The sequence below is a fragment of the Nothoprocta perdicaria genome, unplaced genomic scaffold, assembly GCF_003342845.1.
Source record: "Nothoprocta perdicaria isolate Ctin4 unplaced genomic scaffold, notPer1 scaffold_2, whole genome shotgun sequence".
In the NCBI taxonomy this organism is placed as follows: domain Eukaryota; kingdom Metazoa; phylum Chordata; class Aves; order Tinamiformes; family Tinamidae; genus Nothoprocta; species Nothoprocta perdicaria.
The window spans coordinates 7107793-7127123 of record NW_020455204.1 but is presented as its reverse complement, the minus strand read 5'-3'; the positions used below and the strand labels follow the sequence as shown (position 1 = coordinate 7127123).

Here is a 19331-nt window from a genome sequence, read left to right as displayed (position 1 = left end):
TTTTTTTTTTTTTTTTTTTTTAATGTGGGCGTTGTTTTGGGGTGGGGGAAGGCTGCCCGTCTTACATGGATCTTGAAAACGGGTGACGGGTTTATTGGGCAGCCCGGAGGAGCCGCCGCCGCCTCAGGGCACCTCAGGCCTGGGGAGAAGGCGCCGCCTTCCCCCCCACACCGCGCGGTCCCTCCCAAGGAGCRGGATGAGAGCTGCCCTCCGATTGGGCGCACCTCCTCCTGCCGCGGCCGCTCATTGGCCGGCAGAGAATAGCGCTTCCCCAAGCTCTGCGCCCATTGGCTCGCGCTTGAGTCTGCTCTTGCGCGGTCAGCCTAGCCGTGAGGAGAGCGGGCTCTGGGCTGATGTGGGGCCAGGCGCCGCTCAGCCAATGGGGCGGCGCGGGSCGGCCGCCGTGCGCCGCGCGGATCCGTCCGCGCCGCCCGCCGGGCCCTTCCCGCCCGCTGTGAGGGGACGGGGCAGCGCTAGGGCCGCGGCCGCCCTGGAGAGACCACGTACCGCCTGGAAATAACCCGACGGGCGGTTTAATATTGGGCGGAAGGTGGAAAACGTTGCCGAAATGGTGTGGGAGCAGCCTGGGTGCAATATTGAGGCGTTAGCATGTAACGGCCTCGCTTGGCGCTCCGCTGTGGTGATAAATGTCCCCAGCACTGCCAGGAGGGTATAACATAAAGCTCGGATTAACCCTGCCATGGGCGTGCGGGCAGGTGAAGCGTAAGCTGCCTGTTCTGGACATGGAGCTGTGTGTAAGAGGTGCTGAAAGCCCTGGTGGTCCAGACTGGTGCGGGTCCCCCGCATGGATCCATGGATCCCGAACAGATCTTCACATGTGCATGGTACTGGGGAGATTTCTTCCAAAATCACATGTGAAGGGTATTTCCAAAGGAAAATGATAAACTCAAAGGTGGACCCGGTGATGTCCCCGTGACCTTCAAGTTTAATAAAGCAACTGTATCCTGACAGCATAAAAATAGAAGTGTACGCTCRGTATATTATCATCTGCATACATTTATGTTATTTATACTCTATAGTATACCACTTGCCATCAAAGTCACGCTATTTTGCAAAAAAAAAAACGGTGACTTTACAGATACCATTGCGTAAATAGCAAGGTTACTAGTGCGATAGCGTTTAGTACCTCTTCTTGTCCAAAGCTGGCCCTTGGGATGTGCTGGCCGTCACCTATAGGRCGGTGGAAGACGTKGAGWGCCGAAAATCGAGCAGTTTGCACCSGAGGAGCCGGCGTGTGGGCAGCACGTGTTGCAAAAGCCGGGACGGTGCGAAACGTGGCGCGTGAAGCAACGCGCGCCTTGCCTCACTGGTGGGACAGAGACACTTATCAGCAGCATTGCCTCCAATCTCTGAAAAAACAAACGCGGCCAAACAAATGGGGCCGGGCCGAGTTCGCAGGCGCCGCTGTGAGGAGCGGCTCCCTCCGTTCGATGACCCGCTGCGGCGGCCGCGAGCCGAGCGGCAGGGCCGGGGCCGCGCGTTCCCTGCGCGGCGGCGCGAGGCGCGGGCTGCCCACGAGGCCGCCACGGAGCCGCCACAAGGGCGGCACGTGGGCACCGCGCGGCCACGGCTGCGGGTGGGGGGCGGCTGCCTCGGCAAGCGCGGGGTGTCACTGACGCCTCCCGGGGGACGGCGCCCCCCGCCATGTCCCCCCCGGCGGGCGCGGGGCTGCTGCTGGCGAGGGCGGGGCGCGGCGCCCCGCACTCCTTTTTCTCCGCGGCGGAAGGTTACGGCGCGGGGGGCGGGCGCCATGCGGCTCGCCGCCCCTTAAAGCGCCGCGCCCCGGCGGAAGGGCCCGCAGTGAGGGCGGGGGTGGCGGGAGGGCAGGTCGCGCTGCTGCCGCTGCGCCCGTGGGGAGGGGGACGCGCCGCGCTGCGCCGCCGCCCCGCGCTCTCCGCCCGCCGCCATGTCCCGCGAGCCCGAGATCATGGAGTCGCAGGTGATGTGGGAGCCCGACACGAAGCGCAACACGCACATGGACCGGTTCCGCGCCGCCGTGGCCGCCAGCTGYGGGCTCCGCTTGGGTGAGCGCTGGGGCGCGGGGCGGCCTCGGCCTCCCGTGGGAAGGGGGTGCACGGGGACAGGGACCCCGGACAGCGATGCCGGGGCGGGGGCCGCGCCTGCAGCCCCGCGTCTGGGGAGCGCTGCTCGATTTGGGTCTGCTCRGTGCTGGGCTGCGGGGTGGGTTGTCACTGGGCTCTGTGATGGGGACGGAGGGGTTTTGCTGTGGTCTGCCCGAGCTGTGGTGCTTCGGGCTCTGCTTCACGGTCACTTAGAAACGCGTGTCTGGCTGCTAATAGGCATGCAGTCATCTGGGTTAGCTGAACAATTCCTTGGCTTTGGGTTTCGCCCTGCTTGGAACAGGGTGGTTAGAGCAGGCTCCTTCCAGGAGTGTCTTCTCACCCAGATAATTCACATTTCTGACCCCTGACTGTGAGCAGGGTGTCAGGAATTGGTGGTGTTGGTTGGGTTCTTCCACCCTGTGAATCAGGTGGCTTTGAATGTGTTCAGGCATCTGACCCCCAGCTTTGATTATCTTGCTCCATCCTGTGTGAATATTTCCATCTGAAGTATTTTGTGTTGCTTTCCTCTTCCTAATCTGTCTGYCATAGCATGGATGATGGTGGGAGCAGCTTGTGCATGACTGGCAGGCTTGTCAGCCAGTATATATTGACAGCCTGTGGTGCAGACTAAGGCATTCTGGGGTATTGGCAACTTATGTGATATTTCTATTAATCTGTGTCCAGAAGAGGCTCTTTCCTTGGTGAGARCGTGAGCTGGTGGTAAGCCAGGTCAATGGTTTGACTGCTGGGGACTTTCCCACTCAARTGTAGTGCCCAAGTGCCCTGCTGCATAGGAAGCGACTTGCTGCAGGATTGCAGTGAACTTAAAATGCCCTGTAGTTTGTGCTCGTGTGATGGAGATTGTTTCYGTAAACATGGGCAGCCATCCGATGCAGCATTCAATGAGAAGGTGCTTCACCCTTTTTAGATGTCTCAGAGTCTGCTGAGTGGACTACCCTGTGTCTATAGGAATCTCTGTGCATTCCCACTACATTCAAGCTGGTGGCTGCTGGTCTGTGTGCTGTTTAGGAGGAAAGAGTGGATTCTTTGTAACATCAAGATATGGACTTGCTGAGACTTAAGGGCAATACAAACACTTTACTAGTGTGGCTCTGTCCAATCCTGAAAATGTAGTAATGAAATGCAGTGTTTCATTGCCAAATAACAGCTCTGTGCCCTGAAGGACTTCAATGGTAAAGCTTATTTGGGGCCCCACTCTATAGACAAGATGTATAGACAAGGCTATTTTTTATATTGTAACAAATCAAACTATTGGTGGCTGTAGCTTTTGGCTATAAAATGATCAGGGGTGTATTCTGTAGTTGGGTTTTGAAGGAGGCAACAGCTTGAAGYTTGTTTTAGGGAGGTTTTATTCCCCACACCACTTTGTTCTGTGTGCAGATAAGGGCAACTTGGGTGGAGTGTTTAAAAAGGGTTGGAGGCTGAGACTGAGGCAGGTATGTAGGCAAAAGAAYTACGGGGGGTGCCTTTGAATTTGAAATAGTGGAAGCAGAGAAAAATTCCTCATGCACAGATATCTAGTGAATGGTCTTACACTTACTGAGGAGATGGAGTAGAATAAGATGTGACAGGAACAAACTGGGGAGGGAAGCACTTATAGTGACTGAGGGTGAATAGTAGTGTAGAGAGGGGCCCTCCATCTTATTCTCTTAAAAGTGGAAGGTATCCTACCTGTACAAAGAGGACAAAAGATGACTTCTGAAGCATCACTTAGATAACAAGATGTGACAGTAAAGATAATTGGAGAAAATGGCTTCAAATGGCTCAGCTAAAAGCATCACATAGGAAATGAAATTGGCAGAGCAGGAAGTTTGCTACTGTCACTGATAGTGGGTATTTGTACCTAGTATGCATTTTGGCACAGCTCCGGGCAACATGAATGACTTGAATGTCACCTGTTAAGTCAGCAATAAAATTCTTCAGTTCATACCTGAAATTATTTTAACTTCCACTTCAGCACTGTTTGCATTTTTGTTTGTATGCTATGCCATCTGTTTCATGGTAATGTAAAACTTAAGCTGATCACTTCTTGATATTCTTGAATGTAGTATCTAGCTAGTAAACATCTCATTTAATCTTAGTGGAGATGTTCGTTTAACTTTAGTTTGAAAAGGTCAGTTTAGCTTAAAGCTGCAACTTGTTAGACTTTCATTTACAAAGAATGATTCATGATTGCTTCATGGTGGAGCTGTTCAGTATCAAGTGCAACTCTTYTCCATGCCATCCACAGAGGTCTTTGGTCCTAGACTAGAATCAGGCAGTGACTGTGTCCTGTCAGGGAACTTTCTTCCTGTACCCCGTTAAAGCATCATGTTGATGTCATGGGAATGGAGGTGTGGTCAACAAACAGGACTCTATTGTCTAGCTCTTGAATTTGGTGAGGGAAGGTAGATATTCTACAGAGGCCCTAGGAAAAGTTGTTTTCTCAGTGTATTGGCTAATGACTTGTAAAGATGGCAGGTGAAATGAGSCCATCTRTTCAGGTGTTCAAACAAGGTGTTTCTGATGCTGTAGTCACTTAGCATGAACATAAGTCATTTATAATTATGATCAGAATTATATTTCTGGGTTTCAGCCACAAGTCTAAAATGGAGACATGCATATCTGTAGTTTAATCTGACAATTCTCTGTATTGCACTAATACTTTTCTGTTACCTCTAGCCAACTACAATGACTTATACCAATGGTCAGTGGAATCCTTCTCAGACTTCTGGGCAGAATTCTGGAAGTTCAGTGACATTGTGTGCTCTCGCCTGTATGATGAGGTAAGCTGGTATATGTTGCATACAACTTTGAAACAATGAGAATTTAGTCTTTTGACCTGTACCTGGAACCTTCTAAGCTGCTACTGAGTAAGCGCTTGTGGAGGTAACACGAGGAACTCTTCATGTGTACAGTCCCGAATTTTCTTGTGTAGGGGACTAATGTTGCGTTGCTGATGGTTTTTTGTGCAGTGAAATTAAGATTTGTGGTCTTAGAACAGTTCTCACTGTAATGTCCTCAAATACCCTGGCAGTACTTTGGCTGCTTATGTGAGGATGCTACTGAAACTGCCACCTTTGATTTATGGTGGAAGCTTTTGAAATGCTGGCAGGCAGCCAAGCTTGAATGTTCCCTGAGCCAGCCTGCCTGATAAGCACTCCTGTTCCACTCCAGTTTGGTGGAACTGGTTCTGGAAGTCTTGAGACACATGGAGGCTGGAAATAACTTTGAGGGAATGGCTGTGGCTGAACATGAGTGGAATATGAGACATGCCACAGAGCACCTTTGAGGTAAAGGTGACTTGACCTTCCAAGTGGAGGATGAAGTTGGGATTCTTGCATGTTCCTTCAATTGGATATCAGCATCAACCTGCACTTCCTCCATCTGTGAACTGACTGATCGCTTCAGAAGCTTGATACAAAGCAGTCTTCCTCGAACTTTAGTGGAGAATGGTCTGAACTTGGTTCTTAATCCCTGGATGCCTTCTGTTCTGAGAACTTGGAGTATCAGAGATTCTGCAGAAGAAACTGGTAAGATTAATTCCCTCTATCTTGTCAACTTCTGTTGTGTGATAGATCAGCAGTACTTCCCTTCTTAACTCCTGCCATGAAACTGTGCTCAGGTGGAAGACAGTATTTCTGTCTTAATCTGTCCCACTCCTTAAGTGATAAAAATCACCAAGAATGCTAGAACTGGCCTGCTTCTTGAAGTGTACAGTTTACCTGTAAATAGCTTCATAGCTGTTTTCCAAAATTTTTATAATAGTTTGGATTAGGATGCTTCCCCATAAGGCCATTTTTTTCTATGTTACTTTATTCATAAGTTCTGAACTGCAGTGAGTAATACTGTTTGTGCTCTTGTCTTGCAGGATGGGCATTAAGACATCTGTCCTTACAGACACCATTGGCATGTTTGACTGAACACTTAAAGGGGCTAAACCAGACAATAGTGGCCAAAGTGAACCTGAGAATGAGAAGCAAGAAGACAGGCRTGCCTAGGAAGGCTTTAACTGGAGTTGGTGTGGAAGAACTGGGGTAGGGTGGGTCCAGAAGCTCAGAGAAGGACTTGTGATTGAAACCCTAGAACARGAGACAGTTGTTTGGGCACATTCTTCTGCAGAACTTTGTCCATTACTTACAAAACTTACTCTTAGCCTCTCCATTCCCTTTAGTGTCAGTTTTGGAGTATTGCCTTCAAGGCTTGGCTCAAATTCTGTTGAGCCTAGATGATGTGCTTGGTTGTGAAAAATCCTTGCCTTTGCGTAATTTCTGATGGATGTCAGGAGGAAAGGCTGGTCACAGTAACTCCTCTGTGACCGTGAAGAACATGAGGCTTCCCACATCTTAGTGTTTTCTGGCAAACAGTGGGGATCATACTTGGAAGAAAATAAAGCTTTTCATGAACCAGATTTGACTGTTGTGTTCCTAACTAGTAAGACCTCTATACTGTCACAAATCAGATTGTTGGAATACTGGTAACTTTGCATGTTGTGATATGAGCTTCTGCATAAGTCTGTTTGGAGTCTGTGGAAAGATTGTCCTTTTTTTTTGAGCTCTATAGGCACACAAAGCCTTTAAGTGTGGGAAAGATGAAAGTTGCAAGTAGCAGCTGATTGGGAAATATGACCTAAAGCTTTGCTCCTGAAGTGCACCTGACAGCTTTCCCCTTGTGGGGTGTGTGGGAGGGCAGGGGGCTGCTTTGAGTGTTCTAGTAGCTGGTCTCTTCACTTTCCTGAAGTGTGCAACTCCTGCTTCAGCACATGCAAAACACATAGCACGATTCAATGTAGGACTATTTCATATAAATGGTAAAATTTAWTTCTCAAAGATGTAGTGCCTAAGGTAAGCACAAGCTTCCACRGGCACATGATAGTATGTATAAGTAGCAGACAGTGCTGTTATCTAAGCACTTGATTACAACTACTATTAAAATACATGTAGTAGATACTGTAGAGGGAACTGCTGATAAGTGCAAGTTGTTTATTCCTGGCTAGCAAGGCTAGGGAAGTGGTTGCTGCCTGGTCAGCTGCTGGAAAGAGCAGTTGTAGAACAGCAGCTGGGGACGTAGGAGTGCAGGGATACCTGGCATGTTCTTCCAGCTGCACAAACTGGCCTTGTAGGGCTTGGGACTGCTGTGAGTAGGAGTAAAGCCCTGTGTATCTAGTGAGGGCTCATGTCAGCAATGCTACTACTGCCTGCAGCAGTTGCTTGCCTTTCCCTGCAGAGCTGCTCAGCCCTTGTGTGGAGCTTGTGKGTTTTATACCCTTGCTGGAACTAGGAATGAATTTGTGCTAAACTTCTAGCACACCTTGAGTTTSTCTTGCCTTCTAAGATCTCTCTTTAAGGGAGAGACTGGTTTGCATAATGGGCCCAACTGGGATTTCTAGGCATTGTGCTGGTAGGAGAAAAGAGGAGCATTAAGTAGATGGATCTTGTGCCATATACTGATGGAGCTCTTGAAAGGGRCATTTAGCTTCAGGAAAGAATAGAGCTATAGCAGACCTTGCGCTGTGTTGTTAAAGCTGGAGAAGTCGGCAATAAAAGTCTGTTTAAATGGCTTCTAATGAGGGCAGTAGTATATTGCTGGGAAAGAGGTGAGTTGGGTAAGCATTAGAATTTGATTCTAGCTATTTTTAGAGTGCAGATCTACTTGGCATTTTCACTTTAGGAAATTAACTTGAAAATACCTAGTAGTTTCCACATAAAGCTCTAACTTTTTCTGAAGACATCAATTCTAGGATTGCCTCTGGTGATGTTCTGTACATCTCAAAGTATAAAAACATTTTCATCTGATTTGAATGAGATATTTTGAGTTTCATCTGACTTTCAGAGAACTACTTCCAGTAGTGCCCATGGAGTTTATTTTCTGGAGCCTAAGGCCATAAACTGATGCTTTCTGAAACAGTTATACAATAAAGTGTCCATTTAAAGGTTGCAGGATGTGTACAGCCTTGTGGCTGAATCTAAGCATGGGAGCTTTTAGGATGAAGGAACAAACCATAGTGAATTTTAGATAAATGACTCTTTTCCTACTAGTGCTTTTAAAGGTACATTCTTAAATGTGACTTACTGGGGTGACCTTATTTTGATTGAGAACATTAGTTTGCTTTAAAAAAGTTTCAACTGAACTCCCTTTTCTAACTTTTCATTGTAYTTAATTCTTCTCATATCTTGGAGTCCTGAATGATAAATTATTTAATATGCATTTATAAATTTTTGAACTTTTTTCCTTCTCATTAAGAGTAAATTAATGGTATAAGTTTATACTCTGCTACTCTGTAGTATAGCACTTGTTAGCTGTAGAGGCTGGTAGCAGTGCTTTTGCACTCTAAATGAAGCTATGGTGTCTTTGTGTTTGTTATAAATTAAAACATGGAAGATTGGAGAGAAAAAAAGGACTAAACTTTAGTTATGAATGATTGTGCAAGTAACTAATTTAGCTGGTGAGTTGTTTGAGTTCCTTCTGCTGATGTTGCTTTTTGAACTTTGTGTCTCATATTGGCCAAAACTGGGTGCTCTCACCTCATGCTTTGGCTTTCCCGAGGGGAAGGCTGGCCTGGCAGAGCACTGTTCTGTTCTGTAGCTAAGTCCCTGCTCTGGATGATCCCAGAACCCAAACTGTGGCACGTTGTGTGCTTTGCAGCCTGCATGAAGCTGTACTGGTTTGGCTCACTCGCATGTTTGAGGCTGGTCTGAAAGCAGAACTAGAAATACTTTCAGACTGCTTCTAATAATGACGCTGCTTGTGCTGGTTGGCAGGTGATCAGTCTTTCCAGGTCTGCAGTTGCAGGATCTATTGTCTGTTTGCCACCTGCAAAGCAGAGGAAATCGTTCTTGCCTAAGAGTGTATTGAGTATGACATTAAGTAACAACTGTTTAATGATCTGAAAAAGGAAATGATGTTACAGTTTTCCAGAAATGTATCTTTTTTTATTTGTTTTTCAGGTAGTTGATACATCCAAGAGCATTGCAGATGTCCCAGAGTGGTTTAAAGGCAGCCGCCTGAACTATGCAGAGAATCTTCTAAAGCACAAGGAGAACGACAAGATTGCACTTTATGCAGCAAGTAAGTATTAATTGGTAAAGATACTGTTTTTACTTCTAAGGCTAAGTCTTGTGACTGCCAAACACCACTCAGTAAGTTGACTCTAAGCTTATGTAGAATTGACACRATTTATGTTATTCTTGGTAAGTGTTAAAATTTAAACACATCACTGGAGAAAAAACAGTGGAGTCCCTCAAATATTTGTCCAAATAATTAAAGAAATCCTTATCCACCAGCTAATTCACTAGGTTGCTATGGTTATGTTGTCCMTTTGATATTGCTTTTTAGGATATCATTTGTATATTGGAAACTCCCTGCTTTGTGTAGCATGATCATRGGGGAAAATACCAGCAGGAGCAAAATTATTTTCCAGTTTAATCAATGCCTGAGTAAAGTGAATGAGTAGTGTGTGAGTAGAGGCCCACCTGCATGTTTTTCCTGATCTTCTGTCGTGTTTAATCTTCTTAAGTTCTCTTGACTCAGTGTGTGGTGTGTATTAAATCTCTCTGCWAGCTCAGAGTGGTGCTTAGGAACCTATGTCAGGTTGCTGAAATTACTAGGGATGAATCTGTGGGAGCTCTGTGGATACAAAAAAAAACCCCACAGGAATTGTAGGTGTAACTTCCYTTAACCGTTTTCCTAGTTACTGACTCCCATTGTGAATCTCTTGTTTGTGATTCAGTAGGGCCCCCTTATCCTGGGGGACCTTAACCACGGCACAGCATCCTGTTTCCTGTTGCTCCATGCAAACACTGTCTGTAGATAGGCCCCATTCAGGGAATTGTTGCACGCTGTTGGTTCACATCACCTGCTCTCTTGCTCTGTCTTGGCCTAAATTCACCTGGGTGCGTGTCTGAAGAAAGAGAAAAAATAACTTTCCCTGCTGAGGGAAATCATCCTTATTGTAGCTGATCTGGAGAAACAAATGGAGTGTGTTTTTGTTGTTGCATTCCTGGCATGTATGTTTTCATGAGAAATGCTGGATACTGGAAGTGGGATGGGCCAAATGGTTTGCAGGAGTCAAAYTGAGGCAGTGCAGGACTGGAGCTTTAAGAAGGCAAACCTTGCRTTTCATAACATCTACACTTGTTTTCTTTTGCCAGTGAGTTATTAAGAGCTTACATAACATTTGACATGCAGTACAAAAAGGAAAATTCCCTGCAGATCTTTTCAGAGATGAATGTAGTCCATTGTGGTATATGTATTTTGTGTATTTTTGCAAAGACACATGCTTAAAAACCACATTGAGACCCTAACTATGAGTGGTTTTCTGCTCTACAGTGACTTGCCCTGAGACTGCAAAAACTGAGTGACAGGGGAAAATGAGGTTGTTCTTTGTGTTGGAAAGCTGTCTCAATGAGTGCTATCTATTTATTGTGACACACCTTTTTCCAGTCATCAGCTTGCATTTTTATATTACTGTCTTTAAAAATAAAAAAGCTCTCATGTCTCATTAGAAAACTACTGATTGATTAATGCTGGATTTCTTTTATATATAAAAAAAAAACCCTTTTTACAGCCTTAGAGGAACAGGAAAAAATATATTGTTGAGGGAACATTTTTTCACTAGAACTGTTTCATATTCTCTTCCGGAATTATTTTTTGTACTAGATTCTACTTAGGTTGCAGTGTACAATATCTAATTGAATCTACTTGTAAATCTTTTTTCTTCAGAGGAAGGCAAAGAAGAAATTTTGAAAGTTACTTTTGAAGAACTGAGACAAGCTGTAGCTCTGTATGCTGCAGCTATGAGGAAGATGGGAGTTAAAGTGGGAGACAGAGTTGTGGGTGAGTAACTTTATCTTTTGAAGGACAGGTTGTGAAGTTTTCTTGAAATATGTAAATGAATACTCAGTTGTAAGAACTTGAATATCAAGTAACTTTTCACAATGAATACTCGGTTGTAAGAACTTGAATATTAAGTAACCTTTCACAGAAATATTTAAAGAGAAGACTCTTGTGCTGCCACATTTGTATGAAATACATTTTTAGAGGGAAGGAAGCTGGATTAGCCTGCAAGTTCTCAAGCACTAGAGAGGGAAGGAAAACATTTCATTCCTTGCTTTACTGAAGTCTTTTATGAGCGCTCTGCTGGAAGCAGAAATGATGGAGATTTTGCACCTAGCTATGCTCTGAATCATGAAGTCTGGCAGATTTGAACAAGGGCAGTGTTGGGAATTAGGGTACCCAGTTTTGTTCCCCCTGGCAGCTGATACTTTCCTTACATGTTGTTGCTTTGTGAACAGGTTGTACAGTGTGCAGTCGAAGCAATAGACAGGTAGCCAAGCTGGTCTCAGCTCTGTCAATGTACTTTGTTTCCGAGTTGCTGGTTTTGATCATCTTAAGTCATTCTGYGTCTGCATTTCACATGCTCTCCGAAACACTCTTTAGTTTGTCAGTGTGGTGCAAGTCAAAACTAATCTCATGGAAGCTCTTTGACTCCTACCTTGTTCTACTGATATGTGTATCCATCTTGCTATAGGAATTGTGCTCTTTGAGCAATACTTGGCAGCTTTCCTAAGTTTGCATAAATTTTGATGTGGTGAAAACGTAGTGAGCAAAGTAATTGCTATATCTTTTGCATGCTGCAAACCAGAGCTTGATCCTGTATCTTCAATATCCAAAGACTGTGCCTTGTTCTTACTAAAAGCACCATAATGATCTCCAAATGAAGATGGAAAGTATGTCAAGAGATCTCATGCTTGTGGTATAAGCACATGTGCTGCATATACATGGTACAAATATTCTGCAGAACTAATAACTGGACTTCTGATTGACAGCTGTTAGCTTGATATTAGAGATATATATATACATATAGAGCCACCCATCAGAYGAGAGGATTGCCTGAATGAAGACTTAAGCTAAGATGCTTTAATTTTCTTTTCAGTTTCCATCTTAACATTAGTAAATTCCTCTCTGACAAATGGCTGAGGAGCAATAGCCTGTGTGGAACCTAAGAAATGAATAAGAAAGCTTGTACTATATAAAAACTGAATATTTAGAACTTGCACGGTAGGGTTTTTTACTACCTGTGCTCTGTGTGCATCAAATGATAAATGTGGATTGTATGTATCTGACAGTTGCCACCACATGCAGGTAAGCTGTATACAATTTCTTATAACTGGAAATCAGGAGATCATGAAAGCAATCCAAATGTTATTCAAATTTTTGTAGACCCTCTTTCAATACTTCCTGTGAACATTACTTGTTTCGAAGTACACTTGGTTGTACCCTTGTGTCTTCTATACTGAAATTTCTCAGGATACGTTCAAAACAGGTTGAGTTCTGTTTTGTATGCTGGTGCTTTTAGGGATTTAGTGCATCAAACTATTATATAAATAATAAATGCAKGAAAATGAGTGGTATACATGAAAATCTTGCATGGAAAAGTCTGTATGTGTTGGGGGCAGTATTTGTATAAAAAAGTAACAGCAGCTCCAGCAGCATCTCTGGTGTCTGTGTGGATAGATACCTACTGTTCTCTCCTGCTTTACTGTCTTACAGGTTACAGTCCATTTCTTAGCGTGAGCTATCGGTATAGAAAGCCTAATTGAGATTTTAATGAAAAAATAAAGTTTTGTTTTCTAGAATAACAGATGGAACGTTAATGTTCAATATGACCAGATGCAGTCATGTCAATTGGGAACATTCCTTGTGAGTTAATRTTAAACTGCCTTGTGTGCATGAGATTTTATTGTGTTCTGAAGTGCAAATACTTGCACTTAAAGCACTTTTCAGTCTTGATTAATATTTCTAGAATTAGTAATATCAAAAGCATCAGAAACCTTATTTTGGAAAAAAAAAAAAGAAAAAAGGGACCATCATTTTGTTTTGTAAGCAGCTCTTTAAGATCTACCACATGACAGAACTCTGCCCTATAGCTAAAGAAGAACAATTCTACAATTGAAATTTAGTAGTGATAGTTATACTAATTCAATTCTAATTTTGATGACAATTCCTTTTAGTTAATGACAGTGTTTTGTGGACATAACTGCCAGCTGGCTGACCTTCAATCTTACTTGCTATTGGTGCTGGACTCCTCAAACATCTCAGGAGCTTAAGCACAGATTTTTTAGGAGTTGGTTTATTTGTAGAAGCAGGCGTACACTGCTTTTGGAGTCCTTAAAAGCTTCTTTCTTTCATCTGAACAGAAGAGATTAATAAATCTGGGTGTCCCTTTGTTTCCTTTAATCACTGAATTTTCCTGGAACTCAAGTAGAGCCTTTTCATTTACCCAGTGTCTTCACTGTGCAGTGAAGACTCAGAGTCCTGATCTGGCCTTGACAGATTGTTTTGCTCTTGATAGCAGCCTGTATCTAAAGAGACCTTCTATTATGAGAGAAATCCAGTAGGATTTTTTAACAGCAATCCAAATATATATGTATTTTTTAGATTGAGCCTCAGCTTGTGTTTCACATGTTTCTCTCTGATGCCAGATGATACTGGCAGTCCCTGGAGGGGCTGAAATGTGACAGAGCAGTTGGAGGCTGAAGCTGCTGGCTGTTCTGCAAATCCCAGATGGAAATGGAGGAAGAGATGTTAAGTGCTGGGTGGAAGAGCTTGAGTCATGGACCCACTTGTGGTATCAAAGATGAGGCTCCCCAAAGTTCAGCAGTACTCACTGGGACCTAATTTGCTCCAAAGCTTATGGCAGATGACAGAAGGAAGGGTCATGCTTCGTGCTACTTATTCCTATGGTGATTTAGGGCATGATTTTACTGCTTCTGAAAAATCTGCCACTTATTAGCTACTTTATTAATTTTATTTTAGGTGTCCAGCACTTTTCTGGACCCTTTCTGTCCACTTTTCTGGACCCTGGTCCCCTCATTGCAGCTTTTTCTTAAAATCACTTAAGATTCTAATAGTTCAAGACCTTACACAAGACCATTGTCTTTTTTTGCTTTATTTCCTGTGAATTTCATTCCTGTTCTTTACCGTATCTAAGATATGACCGGATAATCTTTTCATTGCGTTTACTGTATCTTCTAGTTGGTTAAATAGKTTTTTGCAGTTACATCATGGCAGTAACGTGCTCAAACCAGAGGTGGGTTGGTGTGGGTGGACAAGCAGCATCGTCAGCACTTYTGCAGTTTGATTACTCCCTGGTCTTTCCATTGCTGAGGAGATTGCATTTAATAATAAACATAACTGAAGCAGGTGTGTGATGAAACACCTTTTCTTGTGCAGATAACTTGCAATGCTGTCAATGCCTGAACAGTTGGAGGAGACGGCTGCAATAGCTAATCCAAGCTGCACAAATCCAAGGGCGAAGTCCTCGTGGTCTCCCACTGGCCATCTGTTTGGTGCCTAACCGTGCTGTGGGAATGGAATAAAACTGGGAGTGCCTCTTTTTAACCTGGGGATAGGTTGCTTCTATTGTATCCCTGTAGGCAGCTTTGTTCTAGGACAAGTCAGCAGTTAAAAACAGAGCAATCTTTCCCCTGGGTTCCCACAAATGTGCCTCAGCAGAGCATCCATGAATTGCATTGTTTAAATCTGGTGTTTTATCTATAGTAACTGTATTAGCCCGAGTGCTTACGTRGGTTTTAAAGCTAGCTTTGTAAGAAGATTAGCTTGTTACTAATAGTCTGAGGCTGCAGTAATGCTAGGTGGGATGACCACAGAGGAGATCCTACCAAAGTCTAAAATGCTGAATTAATATCAAGGAGCAGGAACCTGGTCTTTGAAACTCTCACCTTTATGTTTGAGAGCCAGGGTGAATCAATAGCATTAGCCATTGAGAGCATATTTTATTGCAACTTCCTGCAAACTTCCTGTTTTTTCTTTTTGCATTCTTTTAAGGATTAAGCTACATCTTTGCAGGGTCCAAGATTGATTATTTCAGGTTGCTATAGATATGTGAGGGACTCTGTTTCTCTGTACATATTTCTGCTGCTTTATGAAGGCATTAGCTGTTTTCAGAGAGTGTTCTGAGTCCTCTGAGAAAATGAGATTTGCTCAGATGTATCTGTGYTGAGATTAGCTGTGCTCAGACTCATCAGTTCTGATGCTTTGCCAAAATATCAAATCAAGGAATGTAGAGACTCCAATTAAATTTATGAACAAACATAGAATGGATAATTAAATTAGCCCTGCCACTTACCTTCCGTAGCATGGAGCTTTTGTGCATATGTGAGATGTGAGAATGGAACAAAACATTTTCATTTCCTAGAGTCCACTTTTAATTTTGAAAGGTCAGTAGTAGTAGTTGGTAACTTTTGAATTTGGGAGCTACTATGAAGGACAAGTAACCCAAGATGTTTTGTTGCAGTGTTTTAGAGGATCTCATAGAACACARCCACACTTATTCATGGTGTGTGGTGCTTGAGACTTTGGCAATGTGGAAATCCCAGCAAGCAAGCTGTTTGCCTTCAGCAATCAGATAAAGGTGTGGAAATGCAGAGCAAGCTGCACTACGTGTTTCATACCTGCTGGCGCTTCAGGCTCATGCTCGTAAGCACAACCTCAAAGCCAGCTGACAAATAAAAAGTAATTGATTTAATTGTCTGGTTGAGAACAATAAACAGACCTGTGTACTTGCCTGGAGGGTTTTAGGAGGAACAGAGCAGAGGAGAACCTGTGTGTGAAGGAACTAGGGCTTATAAGCCATGGGCAAGTAATTGTGCTGCTTCACAGCTTGGAGACATCCTCTAGTCTTCAGTGCTATCTGACCTGTTGATAACCCTATCTGAGAAATGCAGAGTGGAGATATTTGAGAGGAATTAAAAGGAACTGCTGCCATCACACAGTTCAGGCTGTTCTGCTCTGTAGATTTCAAATCATTGTTCTGGAGGAAGCTTTACCTTAAAACAAGGAAAAGGCGCCTTTGCTGCTCTCTGTACTTGCAGTTTTTATTGAATGAAAATGAACAAAACACCAAAAGCTGCAGGCAGCTGCAGTGAACAATTTGCACCTTATGCTATGAGCTTTTTACACATAACAAGATACCTTTTTGTCCAGAAACTGCTGGGTATAAACCAGGATTTTCAAAGGAACTGAAGCTGATGCTCCGCAAAGCACAGGAGTTTAGAGATTAGCTGAATTTGGTTGAACCTGATTAATAAAACCAATTTCACTTACATCGAATCATGATGRAAAAAAATCTATATTAAGGCTTGCTATTGAAATTATTCTTTTTGCAGTTGGCAAAGTGATTTTTTTCGAATAGGCAAAAATGGAATTTGTTACTTTTACTCAAAGCTAAAATATCACATGAATCATGTACTCTAAGATCTGTGGGTTTTGTTCCTGTCCTGAACAAGTACTTCAATAAGTACCTTTGAGCTTGGAAAGAGCCAAACATTAGTGAGTTTTTGCTGCTTGGTAGAAACTGTGAAGGACCTGCAACTTGCAGTGAGGTCTGGGGTCTGTAGGTGACCCTTACAGAAGAGACATTTAAAGCATTTTCGAGCATTTTATTGCTTTTTAAGGCTGTTTTCAGAGTTCAAATTAGATGTCCAAATGTTGCAATCATTGTCCCTCTTTTAAGTACTTAGACATTGCTCAGTTACTTAAAAAGGCTGCTTTGAAACTCTGTATCTTTGATCTAATTTGCTGTGGTTTAAGCGTGAATTTTGGATGTATGTTCTTAATTTGTAGGCTAGATTCTGATCAATTGAGGGTCAGCCTCAGTCATAGAGCAGGCTCTCTGGAGAGCTGCTTAAACTGAGGCAGCTGAAAACATAACTTTCTGACATTAGCTTCTTCTGTATACTTCAATAAGGTGAGTTTAAATCTTGAAAGCTTCTTGCAGGCTAGTAATAAAACTGAAGAGCTAATTTGGGGTAGGAATGTCCCAGAGCTTGTCCTGCTGTATTCCCTTTTCAGCTGAAATGCTGGTTTTGCTTGTTTGTGGTTAAGGTTTCTGGCAGCACCTACCAGACAAACCTTTAGCTATGCAAAATTGATTCTCTGCTTTGAAACCTTAATAGTCCAAAACAATGCCAAAAAAAAAACCTTCTCCACCCTCCTGCTCTTAGTGTCTGTGCCTAGAATATGCCTTTCAGAGGTGCTGTACATATGTATGTGAGCATGCATGTGTTGATGGCAATTGGAGGAATGAAGCCAGCTAAAAGTCACCTGGTCTTTTCAGGCTATTTGTCATTTCTGCTAAGCAAGCAATGAAATGTTTATTTTTCTTCCAGTAAATGAAATATATGAGTACAGAATGTATTGAAAGAGTATGTGAGAAAGGCTTCCTTCTGACATGACCTAATTGCATAAAAGAACATTATGAAAGATCAATGATTAGCCAGACTTTCCTGTTAAGATCCCTGCCTTTCTAAATACTAAGTATTTGTAATCTTTTCTTCCAAATATTTAGTCATCTTAATGGCAATGGCCTGTTGCTATTGCATGTGCTCTATTCTTTGTCTAGTGCAGCTTGTTCAATCTAGTTCAATCTRTTAAATTACTCTTTCTCCCAGACCCTCTTGTCTGTGTCCTCTTATCCTCAGAGTCTCATTAATAAACAGAAACACTTGTAGACAGAGTAATTTTGTGGATATGAAATCTGATGTTACTGCTCTTTTTTGTGGAATTACTTCCATCATTGTCATGATTAGACTTTAAATGAGGATATTATGAGTGAATGTGGCAAACTTGCAGAGTTAAGTTATGTTTAATCTAGATTTTTCTTTTTTTTGTGTGTGTGTATATTAACTGGCCATTGCTTACAGTATTGATATTTGAGGGGATTTTCTTCCATATCTAACCATGCAATTTCTGCCRTAGGTTACTTGCCGAACAGCATTCATGCTGTGGAAGCAATGCTGGCTGCTGCAAGTATTGGTGCTGTTTGGAGTTCGACGTCACCAGATTTTGGCATTAATGTAAGTAGTTTTGTCACTGTGTGCACTAGCAAAGCTGTTGTGATTCCGGCAATCCCGATGGTGACAAATGAGGGTGACAGAAGGACTTTGTTAGTCTTATTCTTCCTGCCACCTTGTGGCAGAGTTGAGTATTTTTTTTCTGRCAGGGAAAGGACATAGGCTGAGATTATTCACAATTGCCAAAGGACCTGAAAGCCTAATTGTCGTTGATCAAAATGAGTTTTTTGAAGCTCTTATAATGAGCAGTAGCAGATATAAATTTTAAAACACAGTACTGAGTCTATTTTTTCACCTAAATGTTCAGATGAAAACAYATGGAAAATGAACTGTTCTTGTAATGCTGAACACGAAGAAAATACTAACMTTATTAGGCGTTTTATGTCCTTCATGTTGATGCTTAGCCTTGATAGTTGGCTTAGTAAATAGAAGTGTTATCCCTGGATTAGCACTAGAGGGCAGCAGCATTCCATTTCCTTGTTTAAGATTGTATCATTTGAGGGAAAAAAGATTAAAAAARATCATTACGCCAGGTAATGATCAGTCTCTTCTTCAAATATTTTCTGCTTGCCCAGAAAATGGCAGTATGGAGTGCTTTCTTTGCAGTGTGATTTGATCTCTCCTCTGGAGGAAGATTGTTCTCTTTGCTTGTATTACAGAGTATGGGCTTGCTTTCTCTCCCTGTTGATGTACTGTTATTTTCAGTGCCTGGCTTTATTTAGTTTTTGTGATAGTTTTTTAATGAAACTTAGCCTTGGAGCAGCAGTGCCATCAATATCATTTATTCTCCTTTAGTTAACGTGCAGGTGTTGGCATGAATTCAACACCTGAAATTTTGAGGGAGATCAGCAGAAGTCTGCCAGGATATTGGCTTCCACCCCAAGGAATAGATTTTGCTCCTTTTGTGCGCTTGTGTTAGTGCTAAAATAAATGGATATTTCACATTCAGGTATTGGAAACAGTGTATTGTTTTCAGCGTTTAATTTCAAAGCTAATTGCATATAGATGCTTTGTGCAGTTTAGAAATGGCACTTTTCAGAGCTGCCTACACGTTGCAGCCTCTGAATACCGTACATCTAAAGGCTTTGCAAGTGCTCAGGAAGGCTGTTGTCAGAGAAGCAGTGAATTTCCCTCCCACGCAGAGTGCCACCGTTGGCAGCTTTTGCTTCAGTTTCTTTGGTCCTTCTTATCTGTGTAGGTATATTTGTGTAGAAAAYGGTTCTCTTCAGCTTTGCATAAGAGGCTGTTGGATACGTAAGTCTAAGAGGCTCTGCTGTTAGAACTATGAGAAACTTGATAAGGTCTAATAAAGTTAGTGCAGCTCTGTTCATAGGACCCCATACAATTTTTAGCACAGGTTTTGAGGTTCATC

General features: G+C 43.0%; 1 protein-coding gene across 1 annotated transcript in view; it reads left to right on the top strand.

The window, feature by feature from the left end:
* Window positions 1-1886: 1886 nt before the first annotated feature.
* AACS (acetoacetyl-CoA synthetase) overlaps window positions 1887-19331 on the top strand; it is a 37784-nt gene continuing 20339 nt past the window's right edge. Inside the window, exons 1-5 of the mRNA XM_026037709.1 lie at window positions 1887-2045; window positions 4767-4870; window positions 9032-9152; window positions 10806-10919; window positions 17865-17962. Of these exons, the coding sequence (XP_025893494.1) occupies window positions 1928-2045; window positions 4767-4870; window positions 9032-9152; window positions 10806-10919; window positions 17865-17962 (555 nt within the window). The 5' untranslated portion in view covers window positions 1887-1927. The remainder of the gene's footprint in view (window positions 2046-4766; window positions 4871-9031; window positions 9153-10805; window positions 10920-17864; window positions 17963-19331) is intronic.